We start from the raw sequence: 21,616 nt of genomic DNA on the forward strand, positions 1-21,616 counted from the left end.
TTAGGTGTTAATTTTATGCCAAAACCAGCAGAGTAGTCAAAAATTCAATCAATAGAATAATGCATATGATTAGGGTATTTTATGAATCTGCAAATTATTGACCCTGCTTCAGATTTTATAATTGTTAACATATTACTTATCAAACTACATTTTTGTGCATGTTTGAAAAAGACAAATACTTCCAGAACCGAGGCCATACAGTTGCCCCAGTGACTCCATTATGGGGGTTCATCTTGGAATCCTGTTTTGCGGAGATTCCATCAGAAACCCTGATGTAATGCTCAGCGGAGAACACTGTATAAGTGAGACCCTAGCCTAAGACATGCATGTTTTACTACCCACTGCATTTTTCACATACCCCCCCAAAAAAAATAAGAGTTTAATAACAGTTTGGTTAATTCTTTTTTTTTTATTCCTTTTGCAAAATTATTTGGAACACAAGGACATTGAAAAGATTCTGCATGAATTCTCACAGATTTTCATCTGCTTTACAGAACAGTCACAAATAAGTTCACCCATTTATGTTTTTAGGTATGTGTATATACGTATAAAAACAACAGCAAAATAAATATCACATTAGAACACTGAATAAACTACGGTATTTCAAAAGGTCAGTCATCCACGACTACATTTTTTTTTTTGGTTGTTTTTTCCTCAACCAAATGACCAGCGTAGTGCCGTAGGACAAATGCACAAATTTATGGCAGTCATTTTGTTAAGAAGGAAATAACATTTTTAGGTGTTTCGCACCATCTCTTTATAAAAAGTTAGAACATGCTTTATTTATGTAGGTAGACGCAAAAGAATACCATTGGGTTCAATCGCAGGTGGTTGCAGGCCCCTCTGCGACTGAACAAGAAGACACATCAGGACAAAATAAATTATGATAGACAAAATTCACCAAAAACCCCCGGCAATTATTCTCTGGGAGGGAAACAGAAATAATTTCCCGGGGGGCATTATGACTGCAAAGACAAATACAATGCATTCATGGGTTCATACATTACAAAGGGCTTTTTGTTAATTTAAACACCAGTTTGTTTGGACTATGACTCAACGCTAAGGATTACCATACATAAAACCACTTCACATGAGGCTCTCTGAAGGTGGAGTAGAGGAAGAGCTCAATTTTTGAGAAAAGAGAATGGGTAGACCACACTCCTCTTGGGATAGGAAAGGGTGTTAGGGATATGGGGATTTTCTTATTAGAATCTTTATTATAGCTATCTTTTGTGCTGATGCTGCTGGTGGCTGGATCCAGAGTGAAGGGATGTTATGCTTCTGGTTCATATTCCTGGTAATCATCCTGTAAAGTAGGAGAGAACAGTTATAGAACAGACATACAATACATTAGACATTTCCACCATATATTCCATTTATATGCTGCATAGTCTTTACAAAGTCTCCAATACTAGGGGCCTCCATACATAAACTAATACAGGATTGCCAACATTTCAAAAATTCCTGGACAGTCCGTAAAAATAGGGCACATTTTTGCCCTGTCTGTAAAAAAAATTTAGGGAGTTCATGACTTTTTTTGATGCTGAAGATACTTGTACTAATTATGACAGTAATCATCATCTACTATATAATTGTCTAAGGGTCACTTCCGTCTTTCTGTCTGTCGTGGATATTCATTGGTCGCGGCCTCTGTCTGTCATGGAAATCCAAGTCGCTGATTGGTCGTGGCAAAACGCCCACGACCATTGCCACGACCAATCAGCGACGGCCATAGTCTGGCAGCAAAATGGCCACTGCTTTACTGCCCTGCAGTCGGCACTGAGCGCTCACACAGGGTTAATGGAAGCGTTAACGGACCGCGGTGTAACGCACTCCGTTAACGCAGCTATTAACCCTGTGTGACCAACTTTTTACTATTGATGCTGCATATGCAGCATCAATAGTAAAAAGATCTAATGTTACAAATAATAATAATAAAAAAGGTTATTCTCACCTTCCGACGTTGCGCGCTGTCCTCGGCAGTGCAAGTGGCAGGTTCCGGTGCCAAGGATGCTATGCTAGAAGGACCTACCATGACATCACGGTCATGTGACCGCGACATCATCACAGGTCCTGCGCTCATATTTTAAGTCTTTTTTAACCACGCATATAGTGCCCACATTGCTATATACTACGTGGGCTGTGTTACATACTGCGTGGGCTGTGTTATATACTACATCTCTGTGCTATATACTATGTAGCTGGGCAATATACAATGTGGCTGTGCAATATACTACGTGCTGTGTTATATACAACGTAGCTGTGCAATATACTACGTGGCTGTGTCAGTTCTGTTATATACTACGTCGACTGTGCAATATACTACATGGCTGTTATATACTATGTGACTGTGCAAAATGCTACGTAGCTATGCAATATAATACGTGCCTCTACAATATACTACGTGGCTATGTTATATACTACGTGGCTCTGCTATATACTACGTCGCTGACCAATATACTACATAGCTGTGCAATACACTACGTAGCAGTGCAATACACTACGTGACTGTGTTATATACTACGTGGCTGTGCAATATACTACATGGCTCTACAATATACTACGTGGTTATGTTATATACTACGTGGCTCTGCTATATACTACGTGGCTGACCAATATACTACATACCTGTGCAATACACTACATCGCTATGTTATATACTACATGGCTGTGTTATATACTACGTAGCTCTGCTATATACTACGTTGCTATGTTATATACTACGTCACTGTGCAATATAGTACGTAGCCTGTGCTATATACTACCTACATATTCTAGAATACCTGATATGTTAGAATTGGGCCACCATCTAGTCATTTTATAGTTCACAGTGAAAGCAGAAAAAGTCTTTATATCAGAATTATGGGCTGTAGGCACGTATCACTTATAATCTTAATGATTTATTACGGTTTTCCAATGTGTCTGTAAAAAATATTGTCTGACCGTGATATTTTGATGAATTGTCCAGGAAAAATAAAAAGTCAAGTTGGCAACCCTGGACGAATGTTGGCTGAATACACTGATATCGACAGGTTCAGCCGACTGTTCAACATGTGTGGCGTCACTGGCTGAGTGATGGTCGGGAGGGATGTTGATCGCACGTCTGATTTTGGACTGCCAATCTCATTGTTCTTACTGAGATAAGCCGCCAGTCAACGTGTCAGCTGGCAGCTTTCTCATAGAGAACATTAGAACAATCGGACAAGTGAGCACTCCTGTGTAGGAAATGTCGGCTGTGATGACTGTTGTCGGAACAATGAGCTGAAACATCGTTTGGACAATATCCATCTAATGTGTATGGCCGGCCTAAGGGATACAGTAAGAATTAGTATTTTCATTAAAAAAAAAATATCTCCAGGTGGATAATGGTGGAATTCTTTCTTCATGCAATGTAATATGAAATATGTTCTGTTTTGTAGGATATGAACTCTCTTTTCCCTAGTAAACTCACATTTGCAAGGAACTTCAACAACCAAGGCATAGAGGAAAAATCCACCAGTCGTATGAGCCTTGGCTTACAAACACTAGTTTGAAAACTCCATCTAGATGTGTTGTTCTATAAAATGGTTCTGATTTCCAGTGTGCAATGCATAGCAAAAATCCATAATTCTGCCTCGTGACATGATGCAACAAATATATTTTTTGGAGGCCTCTCTGCTTCCCATCCAACTTACAATACATTATCTGACAGCATCTTCCATATACTGAGAGCCGTCATAAGGTCGTCTCACACATTGATGACCGAAAGTGACCATGATTGTTCATAACCTTCCATGAAGAAGTCCACAAGCACCATCCCATTGACTGGTTTATACATTGTCAAACTTCTTAAAATTTGTATTACTTTAATGTAGTAGTAGTAGTAGCAGCAAAGAAGTTAAAATGATTGAGAATAAACCCACATTAATAATTATGGTCGGATATAGTTATTAATAGGATAAGATTCAATTAGTACTTTACATACATTTTATCATCTGTCTGTCTCACACAGGATTTTATTTTTAACTTTTGAGCCCAACAAATTTAATAACAGTATAATACAAGTTTTTAGCATCCCTTAAGACAACCAAGAAAATATGTCTCAGAAATGTGGGATTTTGTGCTGTAAGGCGTCATTGTTTTGTCACATACACAAAAAGAAATGGTACGAATGTCATCAGCGTTCTGGATCAGTGTTTCATCAGTATTTGGTCAGTGTCAGTTATTACCATCAGTGATATTCATGTATGGAAAAATAAATTACATAGCTTTTCCTACACATTACAAAGTTAATCACGGACTGTACACTGATGTCATCTGTGATTTTCATGGTCCCATAGACCTTAGATGGGTCATTTTCATCTGTGATGCCGTTAAATAAACGGACATGTGTCTGTGATTTTTGCATGGATACATAGTCCACAAAAACATGGACATGTGAACTGTCTCAGACTACAATGGCTGTGTGTTGTAGCCATGAAAATAATGGATAGTACATGTTTGTGAAAGATGGACGTCTGATGAGGCCTTACGGCACCTGCCTAGAATACCTGCTGTCATGGTCAGGTCAGGAGAGCAGACAGCCAGTCCAAGGATTGCAATGCGAGTACGTGTGCGCCATAGTTGGCGCGTGTGCAATGCAATCTTCGGTCGTGCACCAACTGTGGGCAAAGCCGAAAAGCATTGCTACGCACTATGTCCCGCAACATAGCAAAATACTTCCGGGACATAGTGCTCAGGCGCATGCGGAGTAATGCTTGTCGGCTTTGCCCGCATACTCTAATTCACTAATATATTGCAGACAACAGAGACCGACGGGGTGGAGAAATGAAGATGAAACGCCACCCATCGGACCGGTAAAAACTCATTTAAATATCCCGCCAATTTGAAGTGACAGGTTCCCTTTAAAGGGTAATGATGCAGAGCAATCTAATTAAAAGCCCCCAAAGAATCCTTGGTAATGACCACTTCTCCTTGGTATCGACCACACCTTCGGGGTCACATGAGCGTATGTCCTCTCCTCCAAGAGAATTGGGTCAATTATGCTAATAACACTCAGCTCAAACGCTGTCAGAGTCCGTTTACTGTGACCCAATTTTCTCGGATGAGCAAGTTGTATCACGGGTGCGGAGATGACGGAGAACAAGATTTCTCTATCTTTTCCATTGTTTGTGTCTGCATGAATCGAACTGCATTTGGAGATCATCTGAGTGCAGTCCAATGTTTTCCGCGCGCCCATAGACTTGTATAGATACACGTGCTCCAATTTGTAGAGCCACTCGCAGCATGCTGCGATTTTTTTCGTATGCTGAATAGGTATGAGGAAAAAATCTACCTATATGCCTTTAAAATAATCACCGGATAAAAAGCCCATATCTCTGAAACCGGACACTATGTACTTCAGGGGGGCTTTGTACACTTTCTATTCACATCAAGGGATCTGCAGCCATTTTGGTATGCCATCACTTTACTATTTGTCAGGTCTGACTTCTGGGATCCCCATAGATTCTGAAAAGGAAGGGACCGCAGCATCTACGCAGAGACATAACCTGTACAGGTGCTGCACCCATCTGTGCCGGGAACTGATACTGGTTCCATTAACTTAAATGGGGCTGTGCTCTTGTTTCATACTAGGACATGGTTGGGGGAAAGACTCTAAATTGGCCTCCGTAATAAATCAATCCATTCTCAGTATCAACAGCGGTTAAGCACACACAATCATATTGCGACAGCCTACTTTAGGGATATGCCATCACTTTACAAGATGGGAATACCCCTAACACAGAACTGCTGTAAGCAAAATGTTGATAAATATCTGGAAAGACATCTTGGTCATAGTATTACATTGCAGCATCCTTAACTGCTGTAACTTCTCTGATGCAACAAGCATTTTACACTCATATCACTTGAGTGCACGGACGTGCCTGTAAACCAGATCTGGATTAAGTAATCAGGGATGTGCTGGAGGCCACTAGAGGGCTCATCATGACAAAGAACAAGCACTGGTTGCAAGTGACTTGCAGCATGTGAGCTTCCACCGCTATCCACCAGAGGGAGAGATGGGGAATGAAATAGCGGTGTCTCTTCCCTATTTTTAGCTGAGCTTTGGGTGAACATGTCCTCTTTGAGACCTGCTTATTTTCACAGGTTGTGGTACCCAAGTCCCTTGCTGCATCTGTGGATGTTACGTGGCACATTCATTATATGTAATACAGGAATTTTAACGGTCACTCATGTATTATGCACTTCTTATACTGTTATATTAGAGGTTATATTAGAGAGACTCATGTTCCGCTACAGTTCCATATAAAACTACTGACTCTGTATCAATCCCTCAGATAAAGTCTGATTAGTACTGTGCTGTTATAGAGCCCGTCACTCAACTTATGCTGCCCAAGCTACCGGACAGTAAAAATACTCTGGAGAAAACAGTTTTGAAGAGCTGGGCGAATGCCATGTGCATAGCTCCAACCGTCCCAGATTCAGCGGGACTGTACCTGTCTAAATACTCTCTCCGCCGACAGCATTGCTCCGTAGCTCCTCCTCCTCGGGGGTGGGTTCGCATCTTTTTGTCTTGCGAGCTACTCTCCCTGACACTTAAACCAATGAGCTCAGTGCAGGTAGCAACTCTAGCAATGAGCAACTGCCCATAATTACCGTATATACTCGAGTATAAGCCGACCCGAGTATAAGCCGACCCCCCTAATTTTGCCACAAAAAACTGGGAAAACTTAATGACTCGAGTATAAGCCTAGGGTGGGAAATGCAGCAGCTACTGGTAAATTTCAAAAATAAAAATAGGTACCAATAAATGTAACATTTATTGAGGCATCAGTAGTTTAAGTGTTTTTGAATATCCATCTTGAATCAGGAGCCCCATATAATGCTCTATACAGTTCATGATGGGCTCCATAAGATGCTCCATAATAAAATATGCCCCATATAATGATCCACAAATGTGGATTATGGCCCCATAAGATGCTCCATACAGATATTTGCCCCATATAATGCTGCACATGGCCCCATAAGATGCTCCATAGAGATATTTGCCCCTTATAATGCTGCACATGGCCCCATACAGATATTTGCCCCATATAATGCTGCACATGGCCCCATAAGATGCTCCATACAGATATTTGCCCCTTATAATGCTGCACATGGCCCCATACAGATATTTGCCCCATATAATGCTGCACATAGCCCCATAAGATGCTCCATACAGATATTTGCCCCTTATAATGCTGCACATGGCCCCATACAGATATTTGCCCCATATAATGCTGCACATAGCCCCATAAGATGCTCCATACAGATATTTGCCCCTTATAATGCTGCACATGGCCCCATACAGATATTTGCCCCATATAATGCTGCACATAGCCCCATAAGATGCTCCATACAGATATTTGCCCCATATAATGCTGCACATGGCCCCATACAGATATTTGCCCCATATAATGCTGCACATGGCCCCATACAGATATTTGCCACATATAATGCTGCACATGGCCCCATAAGATGCTCCATACAGATATTTGCCCCATATAATGCTGCACATGGCCCCATAAGATGCTCCATACAGACATTTGCACCATATGCTGTTGCTGTGATTAAAAAAATAAAAAATTACATACTCACCTCTCAGGCCCCCGGCACTTGCTATATTCACCTGCTACCCGTTCAACCGCCGACCGCCGCTGTGTCTTCCCCGTCCTCTGCACTGATGTTCAGGCAGAGGGCGGCATGCACTAATCGCATCTTCGCGCCCTCTGACCTGAGCGTCACTGCAGAGGACACAGCAGCGCCGACGGTGGAACGGGGAGCAGGTGAATATTGCGCACTGCATTATACTCACCTGTTCCTGGCGCGGTCCCTGCACGTCTGTTCCCCGGTGCCGGCAGCTTCTTCCTGTAGTGAGCGGTCACATGGTATAGCTCATTACAGTAATGAATATGCGGCTCCACCCCTATGGGAGTGGAGTGGGGTCCATATTCATTACTGTAATGAGCGGTACCATGTGACCGCTCACTACAGGAAGAAGCTGCCGGCGCCGGGGAACCAGGGACGTGCAGAGACCGTGCCAGGAGCAGGTGAGTATTATTACACAGCTCCGCTCCCCCTCCCCTGCCGACCCCTGGGTATGACTCGAGTATAAGCCGAGAGGGTTAGTGTCAGCCCAAAAAAGTGGGCTGAGAATCTCGGCTTATACTCAAGTATATACAGTATGTAGATAGGAGAATTTGGTAATCTTAAGCAGATTATACATATACATAAAGATACATTGTATACAGCAGTGTATTTCTATGTATTTGTATTCTACAGGTGAAGAAAAAGTCTTTTTTTTCCCCTATAATACTACTAAAAATAGTGAAAATCAATTACAAAAAGCCATTTTCTCTTTTTCACTTTTTTCTTCCTGGGACTCAAACCGACAACCTCTATAATTGCAGGCAGGAGAGCCTCTGGTGATGTTGGATCGCCCCCAGAGTAGGGCAATGGGGTACTCGGCACCGGGTCCTATGGTTCGGGGGATGTCACGGTGGCCTGACCCGGTCCGTGGCCCTTTGAGGGGCGTCGAATTAAAGGTGAAGTCTGTATAATATTCGTGACGCCGCCTTTGGTACTCGGTCAGGGCGACCGACGCTGCTTAGGGGTCCACTGGGGTGATGGAATGGCAGCTAGATGGTATAACTTCCCACAGGTGAAGTGTACCCCCAGGGCTTCCCAGAAGTGTAGGTGGTGATGGTGGACGAAGTAAAGCGCAGTGAATAACGAGGACACAAAGGTTGCAGTCTCTTTACCTTTTACTGAAGACTTCAGCGTCCACAGTCCAGAGTACAGATCACAGAGCAGGCAGAGTCCGGCCAGTCCAAAGGCAAAATCCAGAGTTCTCTTATCCAGGTGAAAATCAGTAGCCTTCCTACTAGGGCCTGTGTGTTGTAGTACCTCCCTGCTGAGCACCACGGGATAGTCCTCACAACCTTTGTAGATGTTCTAGATGTTATTTCTTCCTCTCTGTCCCCCAGATGGTATGGATAAGACAAACCCGTATGACTGATGGCCTGAGGCTTGTTTATAGGGACCCTAGAGACGCCCCAACCCCCACAATTTGCCACTGTGTCTTCTTAGGTTTTAAGGTCGGGCAGCCAACTTGGAATTGACTGTCCTGCCGGTCTTTGAAGTAAAGCGTGGAGTCAATTACTCCCTTGGTGTTCCGGCCACCGGCTACGCGCCTCAGAAGGAGGCAGCCTCTTACATGACAGAACTCCTTCTGGTGTTGTCTCCTTGTGCTGTGACTTCGTTTCTCACTCCCTGCAACACAATTTCTTTCTTGTCCTTTCTTAGGATGCTGCCGCACGTGGGGCAGGCGCAGCTCCGTGTCTTTCTGTCTCGTGCTAGGCCTCTGCCAGGATCCCACCCCTGACAGGGACCCTCTGTCTGCAGCTCAGATGTTCCTCCTTTCCCCCTGTCTGCCTGACAGGTGTTGCCTGGGCCGAACCCAGTCAGCTTCTCACTGACTAAATGTTACCTGGGCGAAGCCCAGTCTGCTTCTCCCTCACTTTCTATCCAACCCACCAGTTTTACCCTAATGAGAGGAGTGTCCTAATAGATAGAAACAAGGCTCCCCCTGGTGGACTGGAGTGTGAAGTGTGGTGTCTGTTTTGTGATACCTGGAAAGATGAACTCCTTTAGTACCATCAGACGTAATATCACTCCCCCTGGTGGGAGAGTGACATTACTGCAATGACCAGGACTCTGGGGCGCTGCACTGTCAGTGGGAGAATTTTGTATACTTGATCTGTATTGCAGCCACTAACACCACAGGCAGATCAGACTGAGACATAGAGATACACTGCATATTAGGCCGATTTCACAGGTCTGTTTATTTACGGTACTGGAAAAACCGGTACCGAAGATATCCGTGTCCGTGTGTCCATGTGTTGTGAATGTAGTACTTACGGCACACGTGTGGCAACCGTATGCCGCCCGTGTACTGCATCAGTACCACATGGACGGCTGCCGGGGAAGAAGCGCTACAGTAAGCGCTGTTCCCCGGCGGCAGGTGCTGAAGACCACTCTCATCAATTTCCCCTGCTCTGCTGGCAACCGGCGCGAGCAGAGGAGAATGATGAGAGTTATAGAAAAGTCCGAACAATGACAGCAGGTGGGGGCTTTTGGGACTCTTACCCTCCATCATATGACACTTGCTGCTGCTAATAACAGTGACAGCAGGAACGGATGATCGGGGTATTCCTCAGCCGCCACCTGCGATCTAACTAAATAAATGAATGAAAAACCCGGTGTGGGTTCCCCCTATTTTCTTTAACCAACAAGGCAAAACTCACAGATGGGGGCTGCAACACTCAGCTGTCAGCTTCAGCAAAGTTGCTTATCAAGAATAGAGGGGTCCCCACACTGATTTTTTATTTATTTAAATAAATAATTAAAAAAAACGGTGTGGGGTCCCTCCATTTTTGACGACCAGCCTTGCTAAAGCTCACAGCTGGGGGCTGGTATTCTCAGGCTGGTAAGGGGCCATTGATATAGCCCCCCCCCAAGTGGGTTCATATTTGTGGGGTTGATATCACCTTTGTATTGTCAGGTGACATCAAGCCCACGGCTTAGTAATGGAGAGTAATGGAGAGGTCGGCTGTATTCACGGGGACACCAAGGACTACCTTGTTGACAGTGACTATAAAAACGAACTGTGGCACTGAGTCCCACGAGGTTGGAGTAGTTAAAGACCTGTTACACCTAGTTATAATAGTGCAGGACTTTGCTGCAGCATAATTGCATGTGTAATGTGCATATAATTATTATGGTTGAGGTGATCCTGATATATTAAAAAAATCTATTTGAAAATGGCGCCACCGAGCATACGAAGTAACAGCTATTGGCGATCGCCAATAGCTACTATTGCGAAGGTGCCAGCTGTGCCATCTTGCTAGAAAAGGAAAAAAAATTGATGGCGCCACCGGCGGAATTTTATTTTTCTCTAGCAAGATGGCGCCACCGGAGCATGCACAGTAGCAGCTATCGGATCACCTGTATATACACCAATAGCAGCTACTGCGCAGGCACAGCGGGTGCCATTTTCAAATTGATTTTTTTAATATCATGATCACCTCAACAATAATAATTATATGCATATTACACATGCGATTATGCTGCAGCGCAGGTGCCACGACTGGCGCCTGCCTGCAGGAGTTTTTTTTTTTCAGTAAGTATATGTAAGATTCATTATGTTAACTAGGAGGCAGGTCACTAAGGGACCTGTCAGCAGTCTTCATTATGAATATGTAATCAGAGCACTACATGAAGACCTCCACTACAGGCACAAGCATATCATTTACTGAAAACTGAAAATAAAGATTAAACAACAACCACAAGACGGATTTCATCAACCAAGGTATCATTTTAATCAGTATAAGGATGCTCACCTGACACTGTCTCTAGGTTACTGTGCACAATCCTGCTGACTGGTTCCCTTTAAAGAGAACTGAACCTTGTTTTTTTCCCTGAAGGGCGGATCCATGATGCGACACAGACTGTGCTGTATGTTATTTTGTTTTCCCCATTATTCCAGAAGGTCTGTATATGTTTACCTAATTTTGGACTGGTTTATGCAGTGCGTTATTTTAAATTAACCAGTTGAAAACCTAAACGGAAAGTCTTTCTGTGATTTCCTCTTTGAGCAGCCAAGTAAGTCCATCTACCCTGAGTAAAATACACTGCCTATATCCTTCATGTAGTATAATGCACAGCACATAGTCATCCATGTAGTATAATACACAGCCCATAGTCATCATTGTAGTATAATGCACAGCCCATAGTCATCCGGGTAGTATAATGTACAGCCCAAAGTCATCCATGTAGTAGTATGGCCAGTGTGTAGTCACAGGTTTTAAAAAACAATCCATTAAACTCGTCATCTTCTGAAGCCGGCAGGTGACTTCATCGTGCAAGAGACGGGAGCACATGACATCAATGCCATGCGCCCTCACGTGCACTCCGATGTCAGCTGCTGGCTTCTGATTGGTCAGTAGCGTGTATTGCCACGCATGGACCCGATGGGTATTGCGCTGCAATACACTTCAGCTGAATGTACCGTAAGTCCGAAGACACATATCCAGCTAAACGCAGTGTTTCTCAACTCCAGTCCTCAAGACCCCACAACAGGTCATGTTTTCAGGATTTCCTTAGTATTGCATAAGCGATGGAATTAATGCTTGAGCAGGCGATGAAATTATCACCTGTGCAATACTAAGGAAATGCTGAAAACATGACCTGCTGTGGGGTCTTGAGGACTGGAGTTGAGAAACACTGAGCTAAAGTATTTGCTGGCATTGGCGGGCCTTTCACCCGCCAGGCCCAGTCGCAGTGGCGACCATGGAAAATGCGGTAGTTACACCCCTGTTACTAGGCCATGTGAATATATCCTGAAGTATTTTTACTGTGTAGTTAAGTGATATATTAGAGGTACATTCAAGAACTGTTACCTATAGTTGATGATGTGCAGCTATGATAAAAAAAAATGCATTGTAGCTGTAAATCATCTGTGACATGCAGCTATCCCTTTAGGTATATCAGCACTGGACATAAAGTATGTGGAAAAAATCAGCAATTAATCCACAGCAAAATCTGCAGGAGTTACAGATTTGTTGCAATTTTACTGCGGCTTTCATGCTTTGCATTGCAAATGAGAAAATCTTTGATGGAAATTCACAGCATAAAATGACAAGCTGCAAATTTGAAATCGACTCTACATGTCACTTTTCATGCAAGTAAAGACTCTTTCACACATCATTTTTTGGTAGTTGTGCTATCCATTATTTTTATGGCTACAGTAGAATGTAAAAGTTTGGGCACCCCTGGTCAAAATTACTATTATTGTGAACAGTTAAGCAAGTTGAAGATTAAATGACATCTAAAAGGCCTAAAAGATGATTTCAGGCAAAAAAAAAAAAATATTGTAATTTTTGCATTTTAAAAATTACACGTGTTACGTGTTAATGCATAATGTGAGTATAACGTAGCATAAGCTTTGGATAGCATAAGATAAAATATGGATAATAGGTTTAGCATGTAAGATAGGAAATGGTTAAGGACAGAACTAGCTCAGTGAGTGGGCACTAGTGCTGATAAAAGGGGGACGCTGCCTGGTTAGAGGGAGTTCAGTGTCACCTAGTGAAGTGCATAGTGAAGGCCAAGTTCAGGTATGGTGGGTTGCTAGGGGCAGCAGGGGCCAGTCATTAGAGGCAATGAGAGGCCCAATAGAGTTCCCTGATGGACATTCCAACAGCATCGGGAACCTAAGGTTCAGGCCAGGTACCAAGGAGCGGGCCTCGTCTTATGATATCACGAGGTCGGTGGACGTGGAATTACTTGGGGCCAGGTGGTTGGTCCCGAGCACACTGCCGGAGTGGACAGCGAATCCCTGAGGGTGATGGAGACAGCGAGCTTGGGGGTAGTCCAGGACAAATGGGTGACAAGACAGAAAAGGAGTTGTACTAAGGAGGAAAGAAGTGCGAATTACTGTGCTCTATCCCACTTGCATTCACCTGATGAACTTGGACTGTTTTGTAAAAGTTTGTCTGTTACAAATAACTTTGTGTACCATGCACTGTGTGCGGCAGCTCCTGAGGCTGGAAGCCTGTAGGCAGCAGAGGCCTGTGGCCTACAAGTGAGTGTAATGCATCTCACACCCTACAGCACACTGGGACAGCCCTTGTATGTTTAGTGCCAGAGCGAAACTGGACAGCACCTTGGTTGCGACTACCTCTCTCGGCCACTTTGCACATTAGCACACTGGAAAATATAGACTGTTGAAAAAAATATAAGAAACAAAATGGCACTTATACTTAGATATTTTACTCAGTGTGTGAGTGGATGAGCTTTTACCAAATCTCATCTACTTTACTGTAGGAACTTAGCCTTATAAGCCTGCAATAGCTGTTGTAGTGCAGCGGTGTCCTCACTATGCAGTGATGAGGCAGTGACCCAGGAAAAGTTCAAAGTAAACGTTGTTTTAATGTCTAAACTTACAAACAAAACAAAACGGTATCCTGCGGATCACAGCAGGGAAACATGACAGTCCCTAAATGCGTCCAGTTGCCGAGGGTGACTGCACCACCGTATGACCTGGAGTTTGTTCTGCTTAGTTCTGTGTTCCCTCACACAGGCTGAGCTTTTGAAGAGCTGTCCATTCTGCATCTTGCAAACTCCACACATAGGCCACATTGAAAACCCGGCCCAGGGAGGAAATAGACCGCCCACTACCTTCCTGTTATCCGTTTAAAAAATAAAAGCCCATGACAGGTTTTCCTAAATCTGCCCTGGACAAATAGCTTGCCCAAAGCCAACACTCACTTTTATTCTGCATTGCAATCACAGCTATGCCTGTGACTGCAATGCACTCCCCTGGCCTCAATATGCTTGTATGCACATCCTGGGGGACACATAGCGCATATAACCCCGGTCACTGCCTCACACTGTACATACAGTTAGGTCCATATATATTTGGACAGAGACAACATTTTTCTAATTTTGGTTATAGACATTACCACAATGAATTTTAAACAAAACAATTCAGATGCAGTTGAAGTTCAGACTTTCAGCTTTCATTTGTGGGTATCCACATTAAAATGTGATGAAGGGTTTAGGAGTTTCAGCTCCTTAACATGTGCCACCCTGTTTTTAAAGGGACCATAAGTAATTGGACAATTGACTCCAAGGCTATTTCAAGGACAGGTGTGGGCAATGTCATTCTCAATTAAGCAGATAAAAGGCCTGTTATGTCATTCTCAATTAAGCAGATAAAAGGCCTGGAGTTGATTTGAGGTGTGGTACTTGCATTTGGAAGGGTTTGCTGTGAAGGAAACATGCGGTCAAAGGAGCTCTCCATGCAGGTGAAACAAGCCATCCTTAAGCTGCGAAAACAGAAAAAACCCATCCGAGAAATTGCTACAATATTAGGAGTGGCAAAATCTACAGTTTGGTACATCCTGAGAAAGAAAGAAAGCACTGGTGAACTCATCAATGCAAAAAGACCTGGGCGCACACGGAAGACAACAGTGGTGGATGATCGCAGAATAATCTCCATGGTGAAGAGAAACCCCTTCACAACAGCCAACCAAGTGACCAACACTCTCCAGGAGGTAGGCGTATCAATATCCAAATCTACCATAAAGAGAAGACTGCATGAAAGTAAATACAGAGGGTTCACTGCACTGTGCAAGCCACTCATAAGCATCATGAATAAAAAGGCTAGACTGGACTTTGCTAAAAAACATCTAAAAAAGCCAGCACAGTTCTGGAAGAACATTCTTTGGACAGATGAAACCAAGATCAACCTCTACCAGAATGATGGAAAGAGAAAAGTATGGCGAAGGAATGGTACAGCTCATGATCCAAAGCATACCACATCATCTGTAAAATACTGCGGAGGCAGTGTGATGGCTTGGGCATGCATGGCTGCCAGTGGCACTGGGTCACTAGTGTTTAGTGATGATGTGACACAGGACAAAAGCAGCCGAATGAATTCTAAGGTATTCAGAGACATCCTGTGTGCTCAGATCCAGCCAAATGCAGCGAAACGGATTGGTCGTAGTTTCATACAACAGATGGACAATGACCCAAAACATAAAGACAAAGCAACCCAGGAGTTTATTAAAGCAAAGAAGTGGAATATTCTTGAATGGCCAAGTCAGTCACCTGATCTCAACCCAATTGAGCATGCATTTCACTTGTTAAAGACTAAACTTCAGACAGAAAGCCCCACAAACAAACATCAACTGAAAACCACCACAGTGAAGGCCTGGCAGAGCATCAAAAAAGAAGAAACACAGCGTCTGGTGATGTCCATGAGTTCAAGACTTCAGGCAGTCATTGCCAACAAAGGGTTTTCAACCAAGTACTAAAAATGAAAATTTTATTTAAAATTATTGAATCTGTCCAATTACTTTTGGACTCTTTAAAATCAGGGTGGCACATGTTAACGAACTGAAACTCCTAAACCCTTCATCCAATTTTAATGTGGATACTCTCAAATGAAAGCTGAAAGTCTGAACTTCAGCTGCATCTGAATTGTTTTGTTTAAAATTCATTTTGGTAATCTCTATAACCAAAATTAGAAAAATGTTGTCTCTGTCCAAATATATATGGACCTAACTGTATATGTAATTTAATATTTCACATATAGAGTAATAGACCCAAAAATTGTCACATTGTGACTGTTCATGGACGTTTCTAGCATGATCTGTAGAAATCAATTTGCTGATAAGTTGATGTCACTGGTGGATAAATTTTATGTAGTCTATACGGTATTTTCTTCTGTACTCTGGGAAAAGGAAGAATGTCACCCATTTATCTCCAGTAGTGTTGAGCGATACCGTCCGATACTTGAAAGTATCGGTATCGGAAAGTATCGGCCGATACCGGCAAAGTATCGGATCCAATCCGATACCGATACCCGATACCAATACAAGTCAATGGGACTCATGTATCGGACGGTATTCCTGATGGTTCCCAGGGTCTGAAGGAGAGGAAACTCTCCTTCAGGCCCTGGGAACCATATTAATGTGTAAAAGAAAGAATTAAAATAAAAAATATTGCTATACTCACCTCTCCGAGGGAACCGGCAGCGTTGTTTGCTTAAAATTCGCGCTTTTCCTTCCTTACGTGAAGTCCCGGCTTTGTGATTGGTTGCATCGCAGTCACATGGGCGACGCAACCAATCACAGCAAGCCGTGACGTAATTTCAGGTCCTTAAGGATTTTAAAATTACGTCCCGGCTTTGTGATTGGTTGCGTCGCAGTCACATGGGCGACGCAACCAATCACAGCAAGCCGTGACGTAATTTCAGGCCCTTAAGGATTTTAAAATTACGTCCCGGCTTTGTGATTGGTTGCGTCGCAGTCACATGGGCGACGCAACCAATCACAAGCCGTGACGTCACGGGAGGCTGGACACGCGCGCATTTTAAAATGCGCGCTTGTCCAGCCTCCCGTGACGTCCCGGCTTGTGATTGGTTGCATCGCGGTCAACCAATCACAAGCCGGGAGGCTGGACACGCGCGCATTTTAAAATGCGCGCTTGTCCAGCCTCCCGTGACGTCCCGGCTTGTGATTGGTTGCGTCGCGGTCAACCAATCACAAGCCGGGAGGCTGGACACGCGCGCATTTTAAAATGCGCGCTTGTCCAGCCTCCCGTGATGTCCCGGCTTGTGATTGGTTGCGTCGCGGTCAACCAATCACAAGCCGGGAGGCTGGACACGCGCGCATTTTAAAATTTTTAAAATGCGCGCGTGTCCAGCCTCCCGGCTTGTGATTGGTTGACCGCGACGCAACCAATCACAAGCCGGGACGTCACGGGAGGCTGGACAAGCGCGCATTTTAAAATGCGCACGTGTCCAGCCTCCCGTGACGTCACGGCTTGTGATTGGTTGCGTCGCCCATGTGACTGCGACGCAACCAATCACAAAGCCGGGACGTAATTTTAAAATCCTTAAGGGCCTGAAATTACGTCACGGCTTGCTGTGATTGGTTGCGTCGCCCATGTGACTGCGACGCAACCAATCACAAAGCCGGGACGTAATTTTAAAATCCTTAAGGACCTGAAATTACGTCACGGCTTGCTGTGATTGGTTGCGTCGCCCATGTGACTGCGACGCAACCAATCACAAGCCGGGACTTCACGTAAAGGAAAGAAAAGTGCGAATTTTAAACAAAGAACGCTGCCGCTTCCCTCGGTAAGGTGCAGGCTGCGTCGGAGAGGTGAGTATAGCAATATTTTTTATTTTAATTCTCTCTTTTACACATTTTTACATTAATGTTGTTTCGATACCGATACCCGATACCACAAAAGTATCGGATCTCGGTATCGGAATTCCGATACCCGCAAGTATCGGCCGATACCCGATACTTGCGGTATCGGAATGCTCAACACTAATCTCCAGTAAATCTACCGTATCTTCCTGAATTTACGGGAAACTCATTGATAAATAAGTCCCATATGCTTCCTATGATTTCAATCAAACAATGCATACATTCATTAGCTATAATGGGGTTCATTTCAGGACTAAAGCCATTAAAGTGTAATGAACATATCTGGGTGAAATGTCACTGGATGCTCTACTGATAATTATATCCAACGAATATTTTCTTTGAAAACTTTATTTTATCAGGTTTACAAAATCAACGCGTTTCGAGGTCAAAGCAGGACCTCTTCATCAGGACAAAAACCTAGGTCCTACAGCAGCTGATATATGCTCTTGATACATGTTGCTTTGTTGCAACACCACCAGGTGCGCAGATCCATGTTGGTTTCTGTGTTGTTTTAACATTTAAAACCCTACTGTGCGCTCTTCTTTTTCCCAGTTTTCCTTACTATTAAAGTGCATTGTAATTGCATATAGCATTGAGGGTGTATTTTTCATTTTACCTGTTCTATTGGGCTCATTGGCAGACATAAGTTTCTGCACCTGGATTTCATTAATTATTAAACTCATTTAATCATACTTAAACAATTGCTGCAGCTCGGGTGAAATGTTCCGCTTATGATTAAATTACTTTACTCTTCTTAGGCCAAGTGTACACTGCTTCTGTGCACTTAGCCTACAGCATACATCAGGAGCATTTCCTAACATACAAAGCAAAGGTTCCCCTAGGCCCACATTCATAGGCCAAAGGTGTGTTATTTTGACCTCCATGTGGCAAATATGTATCTGTATACCGTTTTCTGCACTTTCTGTACAGTAAAACAGACTGCACTTTCCAATACAAACAGCCACTATAAAGAAATGTTCACCATGTGGTTTACCTTTTTAATAGGTCCATATGTTGGACAGAATCACAAGTAACTATTATGATTGTGCCCCCTGTCAGGCATATAATTCCAGAGTGTATGTGCCCGAGAGTGGGCACTGACACTGGTGTGCCGAGCCTTAATGCTACAGAAACAAAACAAAAAAATCCCGAAATCTCATTTTTGTATTTCAGAATTTCTGCTACATACTTGGGGGTTGCTGGAACTGACCATAGAACATTTAATATAATAAAAGAGGAAAAACCTAATTCTTATTCTTAAAACCTATGAGATTCCAATAAAACATTTTGTTAGGCTACGTTCCCACCATGAGATTTCTGGTAAGTTTGTGATGTTGCAGATTTTCTGCAGAATTTCTCCACCTATTACATAAGATAGGTTACTTGTATTTTCTAAAAAATATGCAGAAAAAAACTCACCAAAAACTTATTGTGGAACGTAGCCTTATGCATTTTTACAAGCACACAGCCAACATCACGATCAAGGCTTTTTTTTTTTTAAATATACAAAATGTGCAATAAACTCTAGAAAATCACTGCGTGAAGTTTTAATCTGAGCTTTTATCTTTTATGAGTTTTTAGAAAGGTCACCATGCTCATTTCAATAAAAAAAATGAACAGGAATCAATGGCTAAGCATCATGTTTTAGCCACACGTAAGCGGCTCCATCGGAGCTTCTGCACAAAGCCCCCCAAAAAAGGGGAATCAGTTGTATCCACCCAAGGGGCAGTTAACTTTAATGCTGATGGAGCCACTGTGTACTGTCAGACCTCATTTTTGCCATTGTCCCACTTTTTGAGGCGGACACAAAAGTGTGGTCGACTGTAGTGTTACAATTTCCTCCCAAAATCTATGTACCGTATTTTGAATATATGTCTAAAGTGCAATGTTGAAAGTTAGGCCGGATTCTTATGAAAATGTGAAAAATCTATTTTCATGCAGTAAAAAGGACGATTTCATCTGTATGCTATCCGATTGTCATCCGTTTTATTAGATCAGTATTATGTCCCTTTTTGCACATCAGCAGTTAATAAAATTTACCAGACCCAGTGCTGTTTCCTATGTCAATAATTGTGCATCTGTAAATCAATAGGTGCAATGCTGATGATCCAGACAGGATGGGTTTTTGTGTGCATCCTTAGACTTTTCACATGAACATTCGATCCATGTAAAAAAATTCTCACCTGAACATTGGTCCTTGTGCTACCCAATTTTAGCACAGACAGCACACATCCATAACATACGCTTATCTGCATGTACAGCCAGCCAGCCTGAGTACATGTGGGGGTTGCCTGGTTGCTAGGGAATCCCCACATGTAATCAAGCTGTCTAGTAGCTGTAAATCATTCAGCTGCGCGATGAAAACTAAATCTCAGAGCAGTCATAAATACTCGGAGGTCACCCGAGCGTGCTCAGGAAAACCCGAGCAACGAGTATACTCGCTCATCACAAATCACTACCAGTTTGCTACACTATAAGTCTACATTCCCACAATGAGCTTTTGGTGAGTTGAACATGTGCTGCATCCAAAGCGCTGCTACTATCGGATCGTGGGCTCCCGACCTAAGAGATATATCGGTGGAAACATAGATTCTGCCCCTACATCATGCTGCTCTCAGGTTACATATTAAAAACCGACCAACAGATTCTCTTTAATTCAGTTGACCCACTTTGAAGGAACTTGTCACTACTCCTGATAGGTTTGCTTTACCAAATACTTTTGCTTCCCTAGTAATATGAATTCTAGAACTACTTTTTTCCTCATTTACTACTCCTTAATATTTATGAATAAATTGACAACTAGATGTATTATTATTGTCAAAGGGGTGTGCTTCTACACAGTAGTTTTTTTTGGAAAAAATGTGGTCAATTTGAGGAGCACTATGACTATAGAGCACACTGCATTAGATTAGTGGTAAACAAACCTTTTATTGAACCACTACGCATTTCAGCAGCGGACTGCTACCTTCCTCAGGTGGATTCCTCAGGACCTGAAGTGACGTCACATCCTGTGAAGTGACATCACGTGACTGGATCTTGGAAACACGTGACCAGACCAGGAAGCACAGTGCAGGAGTGGTCCCGGAGCAACAGAGCAGGAGTGCATGGAGACGTCCGCTACCGGAGTTGTGCAGTGGTGCACAACCCTTCCAGGTGAGAGGCTAATCCCCCCACGTTCCAATGAACCATCCCAATAAAACCACCTCCTGGTTCTTCTCATGCTGCGCTCTTCCATGCTTATTGTCTTCTACACAGTAGTTAGCAGTAATCGCAGCAAGGTATCAGAGGCACACATCCAGCGGATAATGACCTGCTGCTTATGTATTCATACATTTTTAGTAGGAAAAACAGACAACGAACATAATTCTGAGATTTCTGATAGGATGCTACAGAATTAATTTTTCATGAACGATACAAGTAGATACTAAAGCACACGTCAGGGGAGCTGACAGGTCCCTAGGATTTCTTCACCTGTATAAGGCATTTGGAGGGTGTCATCGTAAATGGTAGAAATTTTGAATATTGAAATTATGACCCACATGACAGCTGTTCAGTTAATTAGCCTTAATGTGACTGTATGAGATTTGGAAAAATAGTGTCTTTTTTTCTAGATATGGGGTCACATTTGTCTTCGCAGGCTGTATTTGCTATTGCTGCTCAGTCCCAGTAACTTAATTGTGGCTTAGCTACATTACCATACAAAGGCCATAGGCAAGTATAGAAAATCTATCAATCACTTTATGACTGTGATAGTGATATGAAAAGAATCCCTGTTTTTCTTTTCAGGCATTCTATATACAAAATATGATTTT

The 21,616-nt window shown here is 43.1% G+C and overlaps 1 protein-coding gene across 1 annotated transcript in view; it reads right to left on the minus strand.

Moving 5' to 3' along the window:
- Positions 1–389: 389 nt before the first annotated feature.
- Positions 390–21,616, minus strand: part of SNCB (synuclein beta) — a 109,028-nt gene continuing 87,801 nt past the window's right edge. The window contains exon 7 of the mRNA XM_077265706.1: positions 390–1,306. Within this exon, the coding sequence (XP_077121821.1) occupies positions 1,274–1,306 (33 nt within the window). The 3' untranslated portion in view covers positions 390–1,273. The remainder of the gene's footprint in view (positions 1,307–21,616) is intronic.

This window comes from Ranitomeya variabilis, chromosome 5 (genome assembly GCF_051348905.1).
Source record: "Ranitomeya variabilis isolate aRanVar5 chromosome 5, aRanVar5.hap1, whole genome shotgun sequence".
Lineage (NCBI taxonomy): Eukaryota > Metazoa > Chordata > Amphibia > Anura > Dendrobatidae > Ranitomeya > Ranitomeya variabilis.